The sequence below is a fragment of the Microtus pennsylvanicus genome, chromosome 3, assembly GCF_037038515.1.
Source record: "Microtus pennsylvanicus isolate mMicPen1 chromosome 3, mMicPen1.hap1, whole genome shotgun sequence".
In the NCBI taxonomy this organism is placed as follows: domain Eukaryota; kingdom Metazoa; phylum Chordata; class Mammalia; order Rodentia; family Cricetidae; genus Microtus; species Microtus pennsylvanicus.
In genome coordinates, this window is record NC_134581.1 from 30,426,659 (window position 1) to 30,449,088 (window position 22,430).

The window sequence follows — 22,430 nt, forward strand, 5'->3', positions numbered from 1 at the left end:
ACTAGTGTTCTCATCTCCTTAGTTAGACATCTGCTGTAGGTCATATGCAAAAGATAAACACTATTCTACATCTAAGGAATTCAAGTTCTTCAATTTTCCACAGTAAAGAATCTAATATTCTCCCAAGTGACCGATATGGTCCGACTTTGGGTAATGAAGATTGTTGACATCAGTCAACAATTTCCAGTATGGCAAACCTGTGGATGGAGCATCAATGTGCCCTGCATAGTGTTAAACATGTGTTTTCTTGTAGTATGTTTAAATCAGCTAACCTGTTTCAATTCATTAAGTTTTAAATTAAGCAGTTCTATATGCCCTCTTGCAAAAATCCAGAATGATTTTCCTACAGCTCAACATTGCCCTCCTATGGACTAAAAGCCATAATGTGACATTTCTGATGTTTAAAGACAAATAGGAAAATTGCACTCCTATAGCACAGACATTAAAAGAAGCAATTAGCTTTTGGAGTCCTGAATATCAAACGCACACCTGTCCCTAGCATCCCAGAATGTCATGACTCTTAGGGATCAGTACGCTTGAAGATTCCCCTCTTCAGACACCCTCCAGTCTGAGTGGGCAATCAGTGTACAAAAGAGATCAGCAATTCAGCAAGTAAACAGCTGCTTCGCAGGACAGTCAAGGTGGTTTTAATTACTGGGCCCTTTCCGGAAACTCTGTTAAGCTTAGAAATAAGCTAAATAGTCCACAAACAAAAAATAGTAAGGACTTGTAAGGTTTAGTCAAGATTTAGTCAAGAGTTTCAGAAAGAAATAAGCCACACCCTGCTAACAACCCATCTGGACTTCTAAGTGAACAGTTCAGAAATTGATGGTGAGCCCCTGAATGGCAGTGATGGAGCTAAACAGATGAAAAGGTGAAGGGGTTGGAAATTGATGTTTTAAAGACCTTCAATATCATTACTGTACTCTGGAAGGAATATAACTCAACATAAAAAGAAGCTATATATAAAACAAACCTACAGCCAACATCATCAAAAATGGAGATGAACTAGAAACTATCTCATTAAAATAAGGAAGAGAACAGGGCTTTCCATTATGCCTACTTCCTCCAGTACAGTACTTGAAGCACTAGGTAGAACAGCACAGAGATGCTCTGTGGCTAAGAGCACTTGCTTCCTTCCCAGAGGACTCCAGTAAGATTCCTAGCACCCACATGGCAGCTGACAACCACCTTTAATTACAGCTCCAATGGATCCAATGTCCTTTTCTGGTGTCCTCAGGAACTAGGCAGACAAATGGTTAACAAACAAACAAGAAGGCAAAATACCCACATACAGAAGATAAAATAAATCCATCTGAAATACATCTTTAAAAAGATGAGAGAAGGAAATTAAAGAAATACAAATAAGACAAAAGTCAAATTATCCAGATTTGCATATGATATATTATACATAGCAGCTTCCCCAAAATTGTATGAGAAAACCTCGAGACATGATTAACAGGTCCATTGAAGTGTCAAGATACAAATCAGCCTACAAAAATCTGTAGCCTTCCTATATACCAAAAAACAAACATATGAACATCCCATCAAAAGCAAGTTATGGATCCAAGGCAGTCACAAATAAAATACCCTGAGTGTTCACATGTAGAAAAATGAAATTAGACCTTTACCTATCATCTACACAAAAACCAACACCAAATACACCAAAGACTTCAATGTGAAACTTGAAACACTGAAAGCTGTAGAAGAAAACAGACAGAAAGCATATTTTACAGGAAAAATATGTAAGAAAGGACTTTCTGAATCCAGTTCCATTTCTTGAATTAAGACCAATAACTGAGAAATGGGACTTCATAAAATTAAAAGTTTCTATGCAGCAAGGAAATAATCAAGTGAAGAGGAAGCCCACAGTGTAGGAGAAAATCTTTGCTAGCTATATATCCAATAGAGGAATAAAACCCAAAATGTACAAAGGATACAGCAAAGAATTAAGAAAACAATGACCTAATCAAAAATGGGTTATGGATTAAAATAGAGTTCTTAAAAGAAGAAATAAAAATAGCTCAATATCTTTAAGAGTTTTCAACATCCTTAATTTTTCTTTATTTCAAGAGATATTTCACCTAGGGAATTATAGCAAATATTGACCAAATGCTTTGAGAGCTGAAATTCCCTGTGCTGTAAAGAGGGTGATCTGCAGAGTCCTCCCTCCTTTCTTAGCTATTCGTGTATCATGTAACATCTGCAGCAACTCTGGCTAGCCAGACTGGAAAACTTTACCCCAGCATTTTTCCTGGTATCAGCATGAATCAGCAGGGGGTCCTGATTCTGAGTTACTTGACAAGGCTGAGATGGCAGTACATTATTGCTGAGTAAAGGTTGCTCCAGGCCAAATTGCCTTCCATCATTTCTGAGACATAAAAAGAACTGTCTCTGCCTAGTCCTGGCAAGAGGGAACCAATGCCAGCACCTATGTAAATATTAAATATCTAGAAGCGGGGGGTGGTGGCATCCTCACATTTTCCTGAGTTAGACCAGGGCAGAAACAGTGGGAAGGTTTATGCCTAATGCCACATTTTTCTTTGTTAGACACAAATGGTCCTCTTTCCAATGCATAAATCCTGCCTGCTGCTTAAGAGGACATAGGGAATCAGTCATTATCTCAGAAAGAAAAATAACTGATGTTTCACAGAATCACCAATGAAAAAGAAAGGTCAGCAAACAGGGGGAGGATGAGGACAGAGGATAATGATAGTTACTTAAAAACAAATGGAGGAGTAGTGAAACACACACTTTGTAAATACTTCTGTATTTCTCTTCATTCTTCCTGTCATTTGAACAGACGAGAACGCGAATTGGCAGGGCAGTGTCTGCTCACGGAGACCAGAGTCATGATGATGAATAGATATCAATGGAGACACGTTTCAGGACTTCTGACAGGATTGGGATATTATGGTAGGGCTCCTTGGAGCTACAGTTGGCTAAATAACATAAATTATGGCATTGTGAGCTACATACTTGGTTTGTTCCAAAGATGATCCAATCTGAAAAGAGGACAAAAATCTAATTTTTAAAAAACCCTCATCTGATTTTGAGGATATACTGTTTAACAGAGAGGAAGCCAGCACCTAAGATGTGGGGAAAAAAACAAAAAACATGCGGTGTAGGAAGTCTGCCACCTACAAGGAAAATCTGCAGAAGAGAAAAACTCGTTATGCTAATTTAGTCTGGTCTTGTACTAAGGTTTTCCAGCTTGTGTGCCAGGCTGCTGAAATGGCAATATAAATAAGATGTGATTACTAGTTTGCCCACTGAGAATTACAGTCCTGCTGCGATGAAAGGAGGCTAGCGGGGAAATCATAGGTCTAAAATCCCATAGGTCACCAACCAAAGAGCCTGCTGAGGTCAGAGTGGATGCTGAGGAGGCTGTGGGCACTGTGGCTATATAGTCTGAACCCCATGTAAAGAGATGGCACCACTGTGGCTTCTACGGTTCTTTTCTTGCCCTGTGACCACCCAGACTCCACATGGACAAAGATTCTAAGTTGTACCAAGAAACTAGAAACACAGATGATATAACATTACTTGGGTTTTTCTTTATGATTTATTTTTATACATTTGAATTGAAATCGAATCACATTACTTCTCCCCTCCCCTTCTCCTTCCAGCCCCTCCCCAGTACCCTCTCTCGAATCCCTACTACACCCTCCCACTTTTAGGTTGATAGCCTCTTTTTGCTTGTTGGATTATCGTTACTACATATATAAACACTGCAAGTATGTGCATGCAAAAAAATGCACATATAGATACAAGATCCTGGGTCCATTTAGGTTGTTTGTGTGCATATGGTTCCAGGGATGACAATTCTACATGGGACAACCAATGAGGTGGCACATCCCTAAGAGACAGGTTAAGTGCCTTTGTAGCAGTAATGATTGCCTGTAGTTCTTTGTCTAGGGGTGGGACCCTGCAAAACTTTCTTCTCCCAAGTTAATACATCCATTGATAATAAGACTGCTGTTGTAACAGTCTTGTTTATGCAGCCAATCCTTGGAGTGACTATTTCACAGCTGACTTCCTTATATCCCGAAGAAAAACTTCTTAAGTTATGAAGTGGCCAAACCTTTTTAACTGTAAGAAATGGGGGAAGAAAAGAGAATGAGAGACTTCTGTGAAAGGGCTTCCAGAGTCCTAAATCTCTACATCTATTTCAGATGAGGCGTTTGGCCCACTGACAAGAATAGACTTTGGCCATGGTTACAGATTGGTTAATAGCATGGCTGACGTTTACGATGAAGACTGTCTTGTTACCAGGCCAGAACCTGCCAGTTTCTGTAGATTCCAACCTTCCTGGAAATCCACACTGAACTCTGAAAGCTTTTGGAGCTTGGCCAGAGCCTGGCTTGTGTGCCTTGTCTTTGCTGCTTAGCTGAGAAGCCACCACGCTTCCTGCTGCTCCACAACCAACTTTACTGTGGCCTATCAAATACATTTTCTCGTGATTTGATGTAGAGGATGACAAGGCCCTTGTGCTCACAGGTAAGCACCAGAGAAGCCAGAAAAAGTTAAACACATAGCTGATCAATCAAAAGAGAGAAGGTATTTGGCTATTCTCCAGGAATGCTGGGGGAAAATATAGTTTCTACCCTGGTAATCCTGTGCAATCTGTTGAGTCAGGTTCCACCCATACCTGCCAAAATATTATGTCTGTTTATAAGACTTTTCCCTCTAAAAGCATTGAGCATTGCTTTCTACGTCATAAAATTCACCCTTGTGAGAGGTGTCATTTGTACTTTACAATAGCCTAATTTATTTCTAGGGCCAGGTCAAATCCCAGTTCCCACAGGGATTATATTTATTTATCTTGAGCATTGTTTCTAAGTCAACAAGAGCCCCTTTAATGGAAGAAGCCGTGTGTACATTGTAAAGAACTTCAATGTAGATATGCCTTAAGCTTGGTTATAATCACAGGGCTGAGTTAATTGTTATCTGAAAATTTTTCCAACTGTGTTTGCTTAAATATGGCAAAACTATCTGAACTCACGTCAGACTCCAAGAAGTCTTGGCTCAGCACCAGTTACCAAAATTGGGCTGAACCAAGTTTCATTCTTTCCTCACCCAGATCATTTTCCCTGTCAACTGTAAAGCCTGCAGGGACCTCCCACAATTTGGGAGACATTCTGGCAGGGAAAATTGAATACCTACACACTTTACAGTAATCTGAGGTGTTATATGAGCAGATGCAAGTCTTTGATCTACACTGGCCTAAGCCTGTATAATCTATGCCCACTTCTTCCTCTTAAACATTTGAAAAGCACTGGTGCTGAGCATCAACCCTAAAATAAAAATGTGTTAAGTACTTTAGAGTTTTCAGAGTATGCTCAATAAACTCTGGAAATCTAGAGCTCAGTGGAATAGTCACCAAAATGCTGATGTGTGTAAAGACTCTGATGAGGAAGGCCATCCCATCCCTCTCCAGTTGAACTGAACACCATAGAAAATGTAAGGGTCAGATTCAGGATGAGGAAGAAACTGCTCTGGTTTGAAAAACGCTGATTGTACTGGTAACAGCTGGAGGATGGATGTACCCTGACTGACTACAGCATTCCAAAGAAACCCACACTTCATCTTGCATGGAGTCCTCACAATGGTGCTATGCAAAAGAAGCCTTACAACACTCCCAAGAGGAATAACAGAAGAGAAAGGACAAGTTGGCTGCTTTAAAATGCTATAAGGTGCATGAAGAAGATAAAATTAGTCGCCTTTATGAAGAGCGTTTTTCTATGAATGCAGTGCTGGAGTTTTCAGGGTCAGCTGCTTTGACTGACATTGTTGCCTCAAGTGTTGTCTGACTGCTTCAGCAAACCAGAAGACAAGTAATTGTGGAAGAGTTAACAGAAAGATTGCTTGAAAGGAGTTATAGTATATTAAAAGTCGACACATATTTAACAGCAAAATAGGAAATGAGGAGTACTGAATACTGCAACAAAGCCCATAGACCATTAGGTTCTTGAAAGTGAAAACCCAGTCCCCTGCTCCGCAGATGTTCCAGAAGTGATAGTTGCTGCACTGCACTGAGTTCGTTGTTTCAAGAATGCTCAGTCAAGAACGGTCTTCATGATTAATTTGCATTGTAAGTAGTATCTACATGTGTTTAGAGCCAGATGTCTACCATTTGGACAGAGAGAAAAAAGGAGATACCTGCTGACACTGGGGGAGAGTTTTGAGCCCACGTCCTGCAGCACTGCTTACTCTTGGCAACCAACTTGTTAGAGTTCAGTAAGCTCGCTAAGGAGCTAAACACAAACGCAAACTTCCTTTATATTGTATTAGCCACCAGGATTTAATTAGAGCTGGCTCGCATATTGTGTATTTTTAAGCAAATCTTTACACTTATCTGCTATTATTGGCAGCATCTGTTAACAAGTCCCTACTCAGAAACGAAAACAAGCGAATAGGGCAGGACAAGATGTATATGTAGCATTCACTATTCACTGCTAAAACTGAAGAGGGGAGGACAGGTCAAAGTGACAATGAAATGGAGTTTTAATTCCATCTGTCTTAAACTTCATTCCAAGTTCTGTTTCGCAACAGTCAAATTTAATTTCAGCCATTTCACTACCAAAGAGAAATTGCACAAATACCTTTCACAATCCTTCCTTCTGCCGAAAGCTGAGGTTTTGAGAAGAACGGACCTCCCGGGATAACTGATGGGTGTTGGGGCCCTTCTCCCACTCGCTGCCACATCACTGAGAGGGGAGCATTCTCATTTCAGAACTCCCCTGCTCTGTCATTAGCACAAACCGTTACAGAAGGCTCCTTTAGTGGGTGGAGTCTTAAAGTACGTGCTGGCAAATAACCACCTTCGTATGGTAGATCCCCACTCCTGTCTTATTATAGGCAAAACCCACTCCTGAATGTGCGGTTCATCCTCCATCTTCCAGAATTCATCATGCCAAACAAGCTTGCCGCCTTCCCTAGTGCAAATATTCTTTTCTCAAAGTAGAAGAAACTACCGATAACCCAGTGTCTCCAACAGGAACCTGGTGGTGTGTGTTGGTGACTCTCTCTCATTCTGCTCTCTCCTCTTCTGGGTACATCACATCAAGTGTCCATCAGTTTCTGCAGCCATCGCGGTTGCCTTCTTTGCCAGGTTTACTTCAGACCCACATATCCTCCTTTATCACGACATCTTCATTACTCAACCCAGTCCATATTTTCAACTGAAATTAATTGATATCTATATGGAGTTATAAAGACCTGCAGCATGGGGGCTGGGTATAGCTAAAGAGATACAATGTCTGTTGTGTAAGCAGAAGAGCCTGAGTGCACAGTCACAGAACCTGTAATATCTGGGCTGGGGGAGGAGGTGGCAACAGGAAGATTCCCCAGAGCTTGCTCACCGAACAGTCTTGCTCAGACACTGAGTTCTAGATTCAGTAAGAGCTCCTGCCTGAAAAAATAATGTGAACAGAAATAAGCAACAGAGGAAGACACCCAAAATTAACCTCTGGCCTTCAAAGTACACACAAGCTAGTGCACCAATGAATGCATACATTTATACAGCACATATAAAAGAAAAAAAGAAAATATATACATATAAAGATCACACACTCATTGCTCTCAAAGTAAAAATTTAAGACTTTTTCCCTACTGATACTGTTTGAAATTCTAAATTAAATTTCTAAATTTTAAAACTAACAACTATTAAACTTTTTAAAATGTATATAATGGTTAAATTAATCAATAATCAAAATTTTTGGCCCGAGAGATGGCACAGTAGTGCAGAACAATGTACCCTCCCCCCTTACAGGGGACCCAGGTTCAGTTCCCAGCAACATTAGAACATTCAGAACCACCTTATCTAACACTCTCCTCTAACTCAGAGGACACTGCACTCAGATGCATCAACCCCAGAAAAACACATACATGTACTTACACAAATTTTTTAAAATTAAGATTTAAATTTTCTGTTCATTTAAAGACGTTGTCTGAAAGTTAATTAGGCAAGTTCTGGACTGAGATAGAATATGGGGATATTTACTACATATATGATAAATGCCCCAAGAACTTAACAGTAAGAAAAAAATAATAAAGTTGGCTAAGTCTGTTCATTTAAAGACACTGTCTGAAAGTTAATTAGGCAAGTTCTGGACTGAGATAGAATATGAGGATATTTACTACATATATGATAAATGCCCCAAGAACTTAACAGTAAGAAAAAAAATAATAAAGTTGGCTAAGACTTATGAATGAAAAAAACACTAAAGACCTATAAATACATTGGCCTTTAAAGTCAGCGTGGGATACCATCCCATATTCACTAGAACTAAAACAAAAAATACTGATGTAGACCACCGACAAGGGTGTGGAACAGCTGACACCCTTGTTAAAAACAGGCTTCACCTCTACTTAAGGCCTGCCTTGTCTTTTCCCCTATGGGTAAAGACAGTGATGCAAGTTAGGGACCTGGTTGGGGACCAGCCCATGGTGGCAGGTTCATCTTAAGGTAATAGACTTTATCTAGGTGGTGGTGGTGCACACCTTTAATCTCAGCACTCAGGAGGCAGAAGCAGGTGGATCTCTTGTTTGAGGCCAGCCTGGTCTACATAGTGAGTTCCAGAACAGACAGCTCTACACAGAGAAATCCTATCTACAAATAAAACAAAAGAAGAAGAGGAAGAGAAGGAGGAAGAGTAGTGTAGTAGGAGGCCACTTACTCCCAGCTGACCAGACTCAAAATAGTGACACAGAAACCATTAAATGACTGTTTGGTCCATTAGCTCTAGCTTCTTATTGGCTAGCTCTTACATCTTAATTAAACCCATTTCTAGTAATCTGTGTATTGTCACGTAGCTATGGCTAATCTGGTAAAGTTCCGGTGTCTGTCTCCAGTGGGGCTATATGGCTTCTATGGCTTCTCTTGACTCCACCCTCTTTCTCCCAGCATTCGGTTTGTCCCCCCCTCCCCCGCTCTGCTCTACCCTATCACAGGCCCAAAATGGCTTCTTTATTAACCAATGGTATTCACAGCATACAAAGGAGAATCCTACATCACAGAAGAAAGGAAGGAAAGACTGACAGACAAATGGACAGAAGGAAGGAAGGAAGGAAGGAAGGAAGGAAGGAAGGAAGGAAGGAAGGAAAACAGACAATGGACTTTTCCTTCTCAGAACTCCCAAACGCTATTGCAGTACACAGGAAGGAATAAAGCAAAATGTGTCTGGGTCTGCCTGCTTTTGAATGCTCACTCAGAAAAGTTTAACAATGTCCTTTTTCTTCTCTTCTATCCTTTTCTTTCAGATGCTGGCCGGAATCTAAGTATGCCTTTAAAGGCTCCATTGCTTTCTGGTCCCTTACTTATTATTTTGCTAAAGCTTCCCGTCCTACCTCAGTGTTGGCTGCAGCCCAGTGGCTGATCTTGCTGGCTTCCTTTTCTCATCCACTCTCCTTTTTCCATGCCTGTGAGATTTACAGCTTTCCTACCCTCAGGTTTTCATTTTAAGCACTAGTAAAGTATTCTCAAGTTTCCATTGAATCCACTCTTAAATTCTTTTATTAATAAAAACTAATGGTACTTCTTATCGAATTCCAGTTCACAATTTATATTAATAACTGTCAATGAATTTTTTGTTAAATCTTTATTTTAGTGAAGTTTCACTTGGAATATTTCAGTTGGGTAAAAATACAAACTCCAGCAAGCCCAAGTGTTATTGGAGCCTAGAAGGCTGGAAGGTCTTGATGTGAAGCAAGGGATGGAAAGTTTCTGCTAAGCACTGAAATTCTTTCTCCATGGGCACTTCTCACCCTTACCTCCTATCCTACTCCTGACTGGGACCAACACATAAACATGAAGAAATAACATCCATAACAGAACCTTCTCCCATAGAGATTTCCTTGAGGTTCTGTGACTACTTCCTAAACAAAGCAAAGACCACACTAGCCTCAGATCTCCAGTCTGCTGAGAAACTTCTGAAACAGTTAAATTGCGGTACCGTTTTCTTTTGCTGCCCTAGAAATGCAAGAAACAGCCTGCAATTCAGCAGCTTGCTTTCTGATGCAGGCACTTTCTGAACTAGCTGGAATTTCTCTTCACAGAGAATGATCTTCAAAAAGAATAATTTCAGACTAAAATTGCATGTGATTTTACAAACAAAATGGAATGATTTAATATTTCAAAAAATTTCTAAAACAAGATCCTTGTTTTAATCTTGATAATCTAAAACTTTGTATCTTTCCCACAGTGTCAGAGGTCAAACATCCAGGGTGTTACCAAAGTTACTTACAATCTGTCTTCCAGCAGCACAGGCTTTTCACCTACAGTGATACCCACGCTGTGCAGGCTGGAAATGGGTCTTTACACTTTCATCCTCACTACAGGAGAAATTCCAGCACCTACATTTCTACAGTCCAGTATTTGGAGAGGTTGATGGTAAAACAAATAAAGAACAAGACTGTTATAGAGAAATTAAATTATCGACAGGATTAGCCTTTTATAATATTAGTTTTCATAGCTTTGGCTCCTGCTGAAAAAGTCAACTGTTTAAACTGTTTAAATAAAAGTAAACTGTGGTGTCTGCAGAATGCCTGGGAGTGTCCATTCCGTGAAGTTCTCCCGAAAGTACAGTTGATCCCTTAACCATCCCCAATGATGCTGGTCTGTGCTAGATATATCCAGTCATGACACAAATATGACCTTGCTGTTCTTGTGGGTAAGCTGAATTACTGGCCTTGGTCCTGTATTTAACCTAGGGTCGTACATTTTCAAGAAATGTTATTCTGTGTTCTCAGATTTATGGAGAGAAAACGCCAGGACTGTCTGCGTGGCATGACCTGAAGTACCGGAGGCTCCTGGTGTCAGCTGAGCTACCGGTCAGAACTAGATCAGAACATGAGAAATGTATGATATCTTTAAACACTGACTCCTCATCAATCAATGTTCAAGCCTTTTCTTTGTTCCTTGTTTCTTTCCACTTACAGGATATAAACCCAGGGAATTCGTACTAATATCCACATTTTATAAAGCTTTAGGGTCTTTCTAGCTGATTCTTTCCTTCCACCATGTGGTTCCCAATGATCCAATTCAGTTTTTCAGACTTGACGGTAACCACCTTTACTTGTGGAACCATCTTACCAGCCCACATTTTCTAAATGTTATAATAAATAGCAAGAGAGAGAGAGAGAGAGAGAGAGAGAGAGAGAGAGAGAGAGAGAGAGAGAGAGAAAGAGAAGAAAAATTAAACTACCAAATCAGAAAAAGTCCATGTTGTTTAAGTATTTTGCTAAAGAAAAAAGGAAAGCAGGTAAAAGAAAAAAGAAAAATGCTTTAGATAAGAAATGATTTAAAATTTAAATTAGATACACCCTAAAGTAAAGAATTGTTCTGAAAATAGAAAGTAAAGCAAAAAGTTAAAGCAAATCATAAAAATGCTATAAAGGCTAAAATCTAAATAAAGATGGAATAGCACGACTAAATAATCAGAAGGCATTGAAATCCTCAAGGTAAAATTCAATACCTTAATACAGATTTAGCTGATGAATTTCTGTTGAGAACATAGTTTTCTAAACACATTGTTCTGCTTTTAGCGTTCCTGGAAGTGTTGGAGTCAGAGCCTGGGCTCCCATAGGCCTGAAAAGCTAGGGCCAGATACACATCCTCAACAGGCCAATCAAAGAGACAAACAATAGTCGAACAAACAAACAAATAGAAAACAGAGAAATGAGATTCTTTCAGATGTGGCCACATTGGGAAGAGGAAAAGAGATAAATAGCCTCCTTCTCCCACCCAAAGCCAATCTCCACGGTCTGCACTTGAGGTGTGGGTTTCAGTATGGATGCCCTGTGCACAACTGGAGTCCTGACCCGGGACTGCTTTGGGTTTTCAAGCCTTCATCACTGTCTCATTTCTATTCTTTCCTGCAAGGAATTGTCAAAACCCTGAAGTATCTTCCAGGAAGATGGGTTTCTCCTCTGGCTGGCATCAGTTCTTACTTCTCTCAGCACACCTGTGATCTGAGAGAATCCAAATTGCTGGGGCCTCACTATCTTAATAATCTGATAGCTGAAGAGAGAAGAACCACATCTCTCATAGTTTCTCTAGAATATCTTAACTTCTGCTAGGACCATTACATTAGTAACATTTACAGAAAGAAAAATAAAAGCTTAGAGAAAAGGGATTCGAAGTCTAATTCTTTTACCGAATGGACCTTTTAAAACCCAGTAATTAAAGTTTACTAAATGCTGCTGATACATTTTCCCTTTGAAGCCTCCTCAAGCCAGGGATCCACTGCCTTAAGGTAAGAAAAAATTCTGTTGAAAATAATTATTTCAAGAGTTGGCAAAGTGGATCAGTGGTTAAGAGCGCTTGAGTTCAGTCCCCAACACCCACACCAGGTGGTTTACAACCACTTATAACTCCAGGTTCATGAGATCCCAGGACCTCTTCTGACCTCACATGTATACTCGAAAATAAAAATAAAAAAAATGAATCTTTCAAAAAACAAAAATATACCTATTTGTGTCATTCTTGCTAAATTATATAGTAACCATGGAACTTACTTTAATGAACAAATATTTAAATTAGTTTATAAAATTTGGCTTATTGTGCAAAAATTTATTCATACCGAAGATTTTCACACTTCTTACATTGGTATTAAAATGAACAAGAGACACTAACAGCTAAACTTGATTAAAGCTTTTGGCTTCCTTGGTCAGAGACACTCCCATTAGTTCTACATCTAAGATCTGCCCTTGGTAGGAAACATCCTTTATCTCTTTATAAAGTTAACTGCTCAGCACTCTGTGAAAATATAGTCAAAAGAATGCATGAGTCACCTCTGCTGAAGGGAGCCATGGTACACTATAAGGAAACTTTAAACCTGATAACTAAAAATTCAGAATTGATTACAGAATCTTTCCACTGAGAGTTCCCAGACATTAATAATTAAAGGAACATGGGCTAAAACCAGCTGCTTTGATCTACTGGAAAACGGAGACTACAGCCAGGGCTCTCTTCGCCTAGAGAGAAAGACCACAGGGATACTTCTAACCACCTCCTGGGCTGCAAAATATCAGGAGAGAAATTCTTGCGTCCATGCTTTTCACCTGTGCTGACTGCTTTTGAAACACGCCCTCATTGAGCTCAGAAACTCTGGGCGACTCCAACTACTCTGACTACTTCACACCCCAACTGTATTTTATTATAGACAATTGTGGTCAGATACAATTTTGTTCTAACAATCAATTCCGGTTCCATAAGTTTATAGTTACTTATTTTTTGATTTTTTTTGAGCAAAGCATAGAAAGCTATTGAATTCAATTTCACTTTATGGTTTTAAATTATAGTTTTAGGGTATTGCTGGACTCGTGAAAGGTGATTTTTTTTCACCTAACATAATTTGTCAGTCTTCCCCTGGCTCATGTCACATCTCTAACATAAATACCTGTTCAGAAAATTCAGTGCAAGCTAGAATTACATTTTGTAAAGCATTTTAACCAGAGTGCCAATTATGAAAAATATTAAAATAATTTAAACTTTGTTGGTGTGCATGTGTGTGCATAGTCTTTCATATTGTTCCCAGATGTACGAACATATTCTCAGTAGAACTGACACGTCAGATTCCAACAGTTCACAGAACTTGAACTGCGCACAGCCTTATAAACCAACAACCATATACCGTTCTTAGATGACACAAATTAAAGTCAGTAAGGCTTCAGATGGTGCTACTATTTTATTATTGGAAATTCAACAAATACTAAATCCAGAAGTTTCTTGAATAAAGCGGAGTTACATCCCAACATGCAAAATAAATTGAAAACACTTAATTTGAACGTGCACTTAGTACAAAGCTGACATCCTGGTACATCAGTGCACAGCACCAGAAACCCAAGGCCCAGATTCTTGGGAAGTTTAGCACACTGACACTTTGCAACATAAAGACAATACTATGTACACCAATAACCTGAGAAAAGATAAAAATTCAAAATTTGAAGTAGAGTTTTATACTGCATGCACACTGTTTTTGAATCATCAAAAGCTCAATGGGGAAAAAAAAAGAAAACCTAAGTTGGTTAAGTCAGTGACTATCCATTTATGTCTTTCCTCTTCCTGTTGACTGTTGTGTTACCATACTTTTCTGGTGCTGTGATAAAACACTGTGACTGTGGCAACTTATAAACAGAAAGGCTTATTTGGGGTTCAGGGTTCGAGAGGGCTACCAGTTCACCACCAACAGAGTCACGGTGAAGCATGGTAGCAAGAAGACACGGGGGGCAGGAACAGCTGGGAGCTCACATCTAGAACTGCAAGCAGCAAACAGAGAAAGGGAGAACTGGGGGTGATGGGAGGCTTTGGACCCTCAAAGCTTTCTCCCCAGTGACACATTTCATACAGCATGGCCACACCTCCTAAGCTTCTCCAGACAGTATCAACTACTGGGGATCAATTATTGAAATGCCTGAGAATATGGAGGATCTCGTTCAAACTATCCGGTACAAGGAAATAAACTGGTTGCCAAACTGTAAAGTCTGTTATTTCATTAAAATAATCAATCGACTTTACTGCTCATGCAAATGTGCTGGGTCTTGCAGCTCTGAAATTTCCTTGTTTCTAAGAGTGATCTCTGAGACCAGGCTTCTCAGGGTACATCCCTTAAAAGGCGTCCCAAATGGGTGCTAAGTGCTTGTCTTGGTGAGTGCTCCACAGAGTCACATGACCCCACCTGTGAGAAGGCAGGGAATCTGGAAGCACACCTGTATTCAGTGAATACCTGGAATACCTGTAACCAGAGAAGCCAACCAGCGTGCCCATCATCCAGGGCAGCAGCATCTGAGAGGAATCAACTATTTCACAGAGACAAGAACATATTTTGAAATTAGTTCTGTCTTCATTTTAGACCACAAATACTTTAAAAGTGAACTAAATTTTTACAAAAATATTTGTTGCAGGATGAAACTGTCTGAAATGTATTGCAAACACTGTTTGTTAGGACAAATGTCCCAAATTAGAAGAGGAAGGCTATTTAACTAGTGACACGCTACCTATGAGTTAATGCCTGCTTTCCACTTCTGCTTTGTAATAAAAACCAGACTGTTCAATAGGCAGGTGGTTCATGGCTTTATTCCCAGCACTCAGAAGGCAGAGGCTGGTGGATCTCTGTGAGTCCAAGGATAGCCTAGTCTACAGATCGAGTTTCAGGACAGCCAGAACTACATAGAGAGACCCTGTCTCAAGGAACCAAATTAAAATAATAAAAATAAATAATATTATTCCTGCTGAAACCTGCCTACCATCTTCCTCACTACTTTACCTTTGAAGTCACTGAAAGTTTCCTTTACACATGACCAATTCTGAAGTTAAAAATAACATCTTTATACCTTTACAAAACCACACTTTCCCATTTGTGCGATTCGCTATTTCACCTTTCAGCCAAGAGTCTCTAAATTCTAGCCTTTTTTTTTGTCTTTAGACATTACTCTAATTTTAACTTTTCTAAATAATATTTGTCCCACTTCCCACACCAATCTAAAAAGACATTGTGCTTGGTCCAACCAGCCAGCCAAGCACACTGAGCAATGCCATCCGTAACCAGGGTAACCATGTGCTTCCAGTAAACACATCAAGGCCACTCTCTTCCCCCCCATCTGAATCCATTCTCTTTACCAGTGGCTGTTTTAGAACTATATTTAACTTCAGCGTCAGAGGATTAAATGGGCACTTTTTAAGACAGTCTATAGACACAGCACTTTTTGCAGCACATATAAATACACTATTTTAAGATACGCAACACTGATTCTGTTGATTTAAAATGCCCATTGGAAGACCACCCCATGCCACCAGTGTGCAGGGTATTCATAAACTGAATAAATAATGAGAATAGCAGGGAAGGTAAGTTTTTGTTAGTCTTAATGAATCACTCTTTCTAGTGACTACATGTCCTTCCAGTGAGAGACTGTATGTACTCACTCCATTCAGGGATAGACTGTATACCTTCATCTCCTACACAAGATAAAAATCCATACATTTTCAAGAACGTTTACCTGTAAAGTTCAATGCTTCCTTCCCCAGCAAATCCCCTAGAGACTACTGGTCCAAACAAAATAAAATTTCAGAAATAAAAGCACCTTCCCATAACAGCTAAGCATTTAGGAGGTTCCACACTGGGTGGTCGGGATACACAAGACACTCCAGAACTGGAAAGCCTGTGGAAGGAAGAGACTTCATTTCTGCCCTCGGGACACTCATGGCCATGAGAGGGAAATGCACATAATCAGATGCTCAGAGGAGGCACTGGCAGTGGGACACTGGTCAGCTTCTCACGGAAGTTGAATGGCTTACAAGTGTCATCATTTTACCTTGGAGGCTGGGCTTTACCTCTTAATGTCTGACTTGGCCTGAAGCAGGTGCTTGGCTTTGCTGGCCGAGCTTTTGAAGAATGCAGCAGCAGGAGTCTGGAGAGAGATCCCCGAGAGCCACTCTCCAGAGAACTAAAGTTGTAAGTTCTGCAGTTTCACTCGGGAGCTCTGCTGGCCACCACTCCTGGGTGGATTCCTGTCCTCTACATTGTCCACATTGACTTGATGTGGAGGGCGATGACGTCACAAGAGCTCACGTCACTGCCTATCCAGGACTAGCTCTGCATACTCACTGATCAAGCATCTAACATTTTCCATTCCTTGGACTTGAGATAGGTCACCGAGAGTAAGCTGAGCCCCTTTGGCTCAGCCCAACAGCCAAGGCACAAGGAAAGGGTGGCTGCAAATGTGTGAATATGCCAAGCAGGCAAACCTGTGAACAACTTAGCCTACCTCCCTCCATTTACACCAGCAAGAATATCAATAATGTCAGAAACGCAGACCTGGTAACTTTCTCAGTCACGTAGTTTCCATTGCTCTAACCAGTCATCTTGTCCTCATAATCATTATTTATTTCTTTTTCATATACAGCAATTCAAAAGATGTTCCTGTGTACAGTAGAGTCCTATGAGCCTGCTCCTGCGACAGTAGATTGTCACCTGAGAGCTCCAATGGTTACAGTTGTGTCCCTGAATCTGACATTTTCTATGCACGTTTTATTAGTCCCACAGGCTAGCAGACCCTACTGAACATAAATAGAATCCTACAACATAGTGAAGAATTGAGGACAAAGCATTTCATCATTCTTTGAGAGTAAGGTGTTGTAATTCCTCCTTTTAAAACACTGATATAGATCACAGCAGAAATATTTGAAAAGAACCATTAAAAACATCATCTCTGTACTTTTCGTTTGCACTAACTTTAAAGCAACAACTAAAAGAAAATGAAAGTTGTTGCATCCTTTTTAGATTATATGCTCATATGTAGATTTTAACCACAAGGTGGAGCTGTGATGCCACAGTTTGGAAATATTTATAAAACATGACAATAATTTAGTAAGCCACGACCGAAGAGGCTAACTTAATTTTGCAGCTACACACTAGTCCCAATTACTCAGTTCTGCACCGCTGATGCTCAGTAGGAAATACGCTTCCATTTGTTCAGTGCTGCTTGGACTGTTCCTCAGCTCTGGCCAGTAACAACCACCATGTGACTTGATCCCGTGTGCTCTTCTGAGAGATGCTAGTCTGTCTGGAAGTTCACTGAACATTATAAGGGACATTTTTAAAAGTTACTTTAAAAGTGATTATGCCATTGTGCACAGAGCAGTTTCCTATCTATACAAATCTACAGGAAACCTTCTCCATGCCTTAATTCTAAGTGATAAAGCAGCATCTACTTTAGACTGAGGTTTCAGGACGGCAACCTATCTTTATAGCACGCTATTTGAACTCAAAATTAATGAACTGTTTGATCTTTTTAACCATTATATAGGCAGAAATTCCTATGTTGCAAAGACTATCAACATTCAAAAATACCTATTTGTCAGTGAAAACAGAACATGCTCATTGGTTTCTTAATATACTACCTGAATAAATATGAGTGTCACAGGTTTGTCAGCAAGAAAACCACCCTCACAGCTGAGTGCAGGGTCTTGTGAGGCAAGAACCCTTCCCCAGGACTCCAAGCTCAGTCCACAGCTCAGTTTGCATTTTTTTTTGGGGGGGGGGGGTGCACATTTTGTTTTGTTTTGTTTGTTTGAGACAGAGTTTCTCTGTGTAGCCTTAGCTGTACTGGAACTCACTGTGTAGACCAGACTGGCCTCAAACTCAGATATCCACTGCCTCAGTCTCCCCAGCGCTGGGATTTTAGGTGTGCATCACCGTGTGCAGTTTGTTTGCATTAGGAGAGCATCCTGCCATGTACTTTTCTACTCTCTTCATCATTTTTTACATCTGCGTTCAAAGCTCAAGTCTTCTATAAACGTACACATCCGCAAAAAGCCTTTATGCATTTCCCGCTAGTTTGTTTCCTCCGATGTCTCTCTCTTACTAGCAGTCCCAAGTTTACACTTGTTTTCTGAAAGGCCACCGGAAAACAGGGCTGACAAGCCTGCATTCACGGTGTCTTAAATAATTTAATTTTCTAAAACATCACCTAGTGAAAGGAAGTTATTTACACAGACTGACCCTCCACTGTGAACAGCAATTTTAAATTCTAGTCGATTTGTCTGCAACTTAAAGAGGTCCGTTGTGCAAACAGGTTCCACACTCCAAATGAACATGTCCAAACAGTGACACCTAAGATACACTCTTCGTTCTTGGCAAACAGGAAAGTTAGCGAGTGTAGAGCCAGAGAGGGAAGCGGGAATGTGGACCCCTTTCCTAGGAGCCCCACTTCATAAAATTATCAACAAAAGATAAGAGATTTTCAAAGGTACAGCAGAATGGAATTGCAATACTAGAGAAGTATCTGTTCTGGTGGACAACATTCATACTGATTTTTCCATGCACTTAGCAAATGAAAAGTTAGAGGTGTAAATTAATGCAAGTTCTGGTTTCAAACAGGAAGGAAGGAAGAAAAGAGGAATAAAGCAGAAAACATAAAAATGGAAACGGTACCTTGAAAACCTGACACCTTCATGAGGATTTGAAAGCCGTCCAGTCACACACCCAGAAATGTATCCCCGCTTCTAGATGCTTTTACATAGTGAGTTTACAGCAACAAGGCAACAGCAGAAAAGCACAAAATCCATTTATGCTTTTAGGACCTCACAGGATTATGTGCTCTCCAGAATATTTTACACACATACAGAGGGAAAGACAGACAGGCAGACAGACAGACAGAAACAGAAACACAGAGATGGGTCTGTTTTTAATACAACTGGCATACTGGCTGATTTTATGTGTCAATTTGACACAAGCTGTAGTCATCAAAGAGGAAGGAGCCTCAGTTGAGGAAATGTCACCACGAGATCCAGCTCTAAGACATTTTCTCAATTAATGATCAACTGGGGGACGCTATTGTAGGTGGTACCTTTGGGCAGGTGGCCCTGGGTTCTATAAGAAAGCAGACTGCGCAAGCTAGAGCAAGCCAGTAAGCAGCACCCCTCCATGGCCGGTGTGTCAATCGCCTCCTGCCTTCAGGATTCTGACCTGTTTGAGTCCCTGTCCTTACTTCCTTCATTGGTGGACAGCAATGTGGAACTATAAGTCAAATAAACTTTTCCTCCCCAACTTGCTTTTCGGTTGTGGGGTTTTGTCTCAGTCATAGAAACTCCAAGACACTTAAGATACTCTAATAGAACACTTACCCTCTGTATGCCTCTCTTCTAGAGATATCTGTCACATTTTGTCATTCCTAAAAGAGAAAGCATTTATCATGCCTCAGAAGTGGCTCCAGAAACTCTTCCCACCCTGTCTCAATAGTCAGTTTTCTCCAACTACTCAACCCTACATTTTTCCATCTTTTAGACTGCATGACCTACTTAGAAGAGGTTTACTTGTTTTCTCTCACAACGTATGACTCCAAGATACACTTTATATTATTTCATAAAAATGACATTAAAAAAACAAAAATTTGCTAAATTGGTAGTCTTCACTCAATTTCTGGAACCATGGCATGATGTGCATCGCACTAGTGACAGCCTATGTACTATAACACAGAGGAGACAATGCTTGGCTTCTGGCGCCTCCTCTGACCAGTGTGACATAGGCTGCCAGGCTAGCTTGCAGAAAGAACTCCATTGCTTTACAAAAAAAATATGAGTTAAGTTATAAGAGCTATTTGGGAAAAAGCCTAAGCTGAGGCCAAGCTTTCATAATTAATAAGTCTCCATGTCACTGGTGGTGGTGCACACCTTTAATCCCAGCACTCGGGAGGCAAAGCAGACAGATCTCTTGAATTTGAGGTCAGCTTGGTCTACAGACTGAGTTCCAGGATAGGCTCTAAAGCTACAGAGAAACCGTCTCGAGAAACAAAGCAACAACACAAGTCTTCATGTCATTATTTGCAGGCTGACAGTCCAAAAACAGTCTAACAAGAAAGCTTGCTACAAAGGAGAGGACAAGAAGAGGACTCAACTTCCTTCCCAAATTAGTTGCCTGGGATGCCTACAGCTAAAGCACTATAGACTCATTGCCTGGGACAGAGCCTGGATCATCAGACTCGAAACTACCACCAGACAAATGTGTATGCTGATTAAACAGTGACTTTCATTTCCACTCCTTAAAAATGAGAAATACCAACTCCCTGATCACTGTAAGACAGAGATGTGCAATCGAATTTAGGTAGTAATTCTGATATAATACTAAACCACCAAGCTAAATGACTACAGCTCTTATATCCAGACATGCTCTCAGACCAGTCTACAATACATTCTCTTCTAAAGAGACATCAATAATACAAAAACCACAATGTGTATTTTAAATTATTTTATTTTTCATCATTTTCTAACACAGAGAGTCAGAATAATGAATTTTGGCACCGGGAATAAAAAACTTTCTTCAAGTTTAATCTTTAAATTAAAAATAGTAGCTATAATAAGGATATTTAAACCTTTTTCAGAGAAATATTAAAAACTGATATCAAAATTTTTTGCTGTGGAGATTTTTAAAACGTGGCATAGAAGAAAAGCAACAAAGAGATTAAGGAATGATAAAAGTAGATTATGGGGAAGTAAGAAAGGCTACCCCCAGGAAAAAAATAACAAAAAGAGCAACTAAGGATAAAAAGTAAGAAACAGGGCTAAAAACCAGTTTCCTGATATGAAATTCAAGTACTTAAGAAGTTTTTAAAAACACTGTGAAATGTACTACTAATCTCAATGAAACTTCTTCTTACTCACTACTTTCTAGAATTAGGGGGGGAAAAGAACAGAAGGAAACAAAATTCCCATTTGACATAAGGACACTTGCAGTGAAGCACTGTGCAGAGCAGAAAGGCCCCTGAGAGCTTGCCCTGAGAGCTTGCCCTGGAGGAACATGGGGTCCACTTTCAAACAGAAAGGAAGATCCGCCTCCCACGCTAAGTCTATTTCCAATGGAGATGCTCCCGTTGGCTGTCTGCACTAGGTTTCTTGAGGAAAATCTTTGTGCAATATTTTCTTTGGGTTTTCATCCTAATTACAAAAAACAAACCTACACAGAGGTCAACATGGCTTAATAATTACATATAAATTCAGTAATCATCAAAATTCCAGGTTTCCAGAACTGCTGATTTTCATATATAAGCATATTCTATACTTCTCCACAATGATAAATAAAATCTCAGGTTTTTCTTAAATAAGAAAACATCACTAGGCTTATTATCACCGAAGCCTTTGTACCTAACCATTTTATTAAAAACTGCCATTATTTTCAGAGACAGTCAAAGATTACAAATAAATACCGACTTTCACTTTTTCCTTTCTTCTTCGACTTGTGTTTTAAGGCTCAGAGCAGACATTGAGAAACGTCAAACAATTTTATATAAAAAGTTTTCAAATGTATGGCCCAAAGTGAAGTTGTTCTGTTGACATTATTTAATATTCCTCTCATCTTCTCAAGCACAACTTCAAAGACACGATGATGCCAGTCATCCATCTCAACTCATTTCGAGTTACGTAAATAACTTAGGGATCTATGAATGACACTGCAATGTATCTTGTTCCATTTTTAACAGGAAGTCCTTCATGCAAATGTGTAAGCCTCCCAGGATGCATGAAGCTCCAGCCTTTCCGTGGGGATTCAATGGAGCAATTATACCTTAAAAATTTGCATCCACCTCCCTAAAAAGTTAAACACAAATACATCAACTTAATATTTTATGTTTTTAATCAGCAGCAATATTCAAACCCACCATCTAAATAGCAAGTAGAAATCAAATTTCAGCAGAGTCTTCCCCACAATGCCAGAGTTCCTGGAAATTTTCAATGTTTGTCATAATTACCTGAAAATCCTCTCCTACGTTATTGAGAGCAATGTTGATGGTAAATGTTGAGGCGTCATGATGTGGACGAAGTGAGCGCTGTCTTTCAGGAGAGTACTTTACCACAAAATTCAGCAGTGCAAATCCCTAGGAAAGCAAGCCAGTAGATTTGCTTAACGATACAAATGCATGAGCATATTTAGGAGAAA

At 39.9% G+C, this 22,430-nt stretch overlaps 1 protein-coding gene across 2 annotated transcripts in view; it reads right to left on the reverse strand.

Annotated features, from left to right (window-relative positions):
• Positions 1 to 20,732: 20,732 nt before the first annotated feature.
• Positions 20,733 to 22,430, reverse strand: part of Plod2 (procollagen-lysine,2-oxoglutarate 5-dioxygenase 2) — a 66,043-nt gene continuing 64,345 nt past the window's right edge. For both annotated transcript variants that reach the window (XM_075964993.1, XM_075964992.1), the window contains 2 exons: positions 22,243 to 22,368; positions 20,733 to 22,081 (listed from right to left, as the gene is read on the reverse strand). In XM_075964993.1, coding sequence (XP_075821108.1) covers positions 21,926 to 22,081; positions 22,243 to 22,368 — 282 coding nt within the window. In that variant the 3' untranslated portion in view covers positions 20,733 to 21,925. The remainder of the gene's footprint in view (positions 22,082 to 22,242; positions 22,369 to 22,430) is intronic.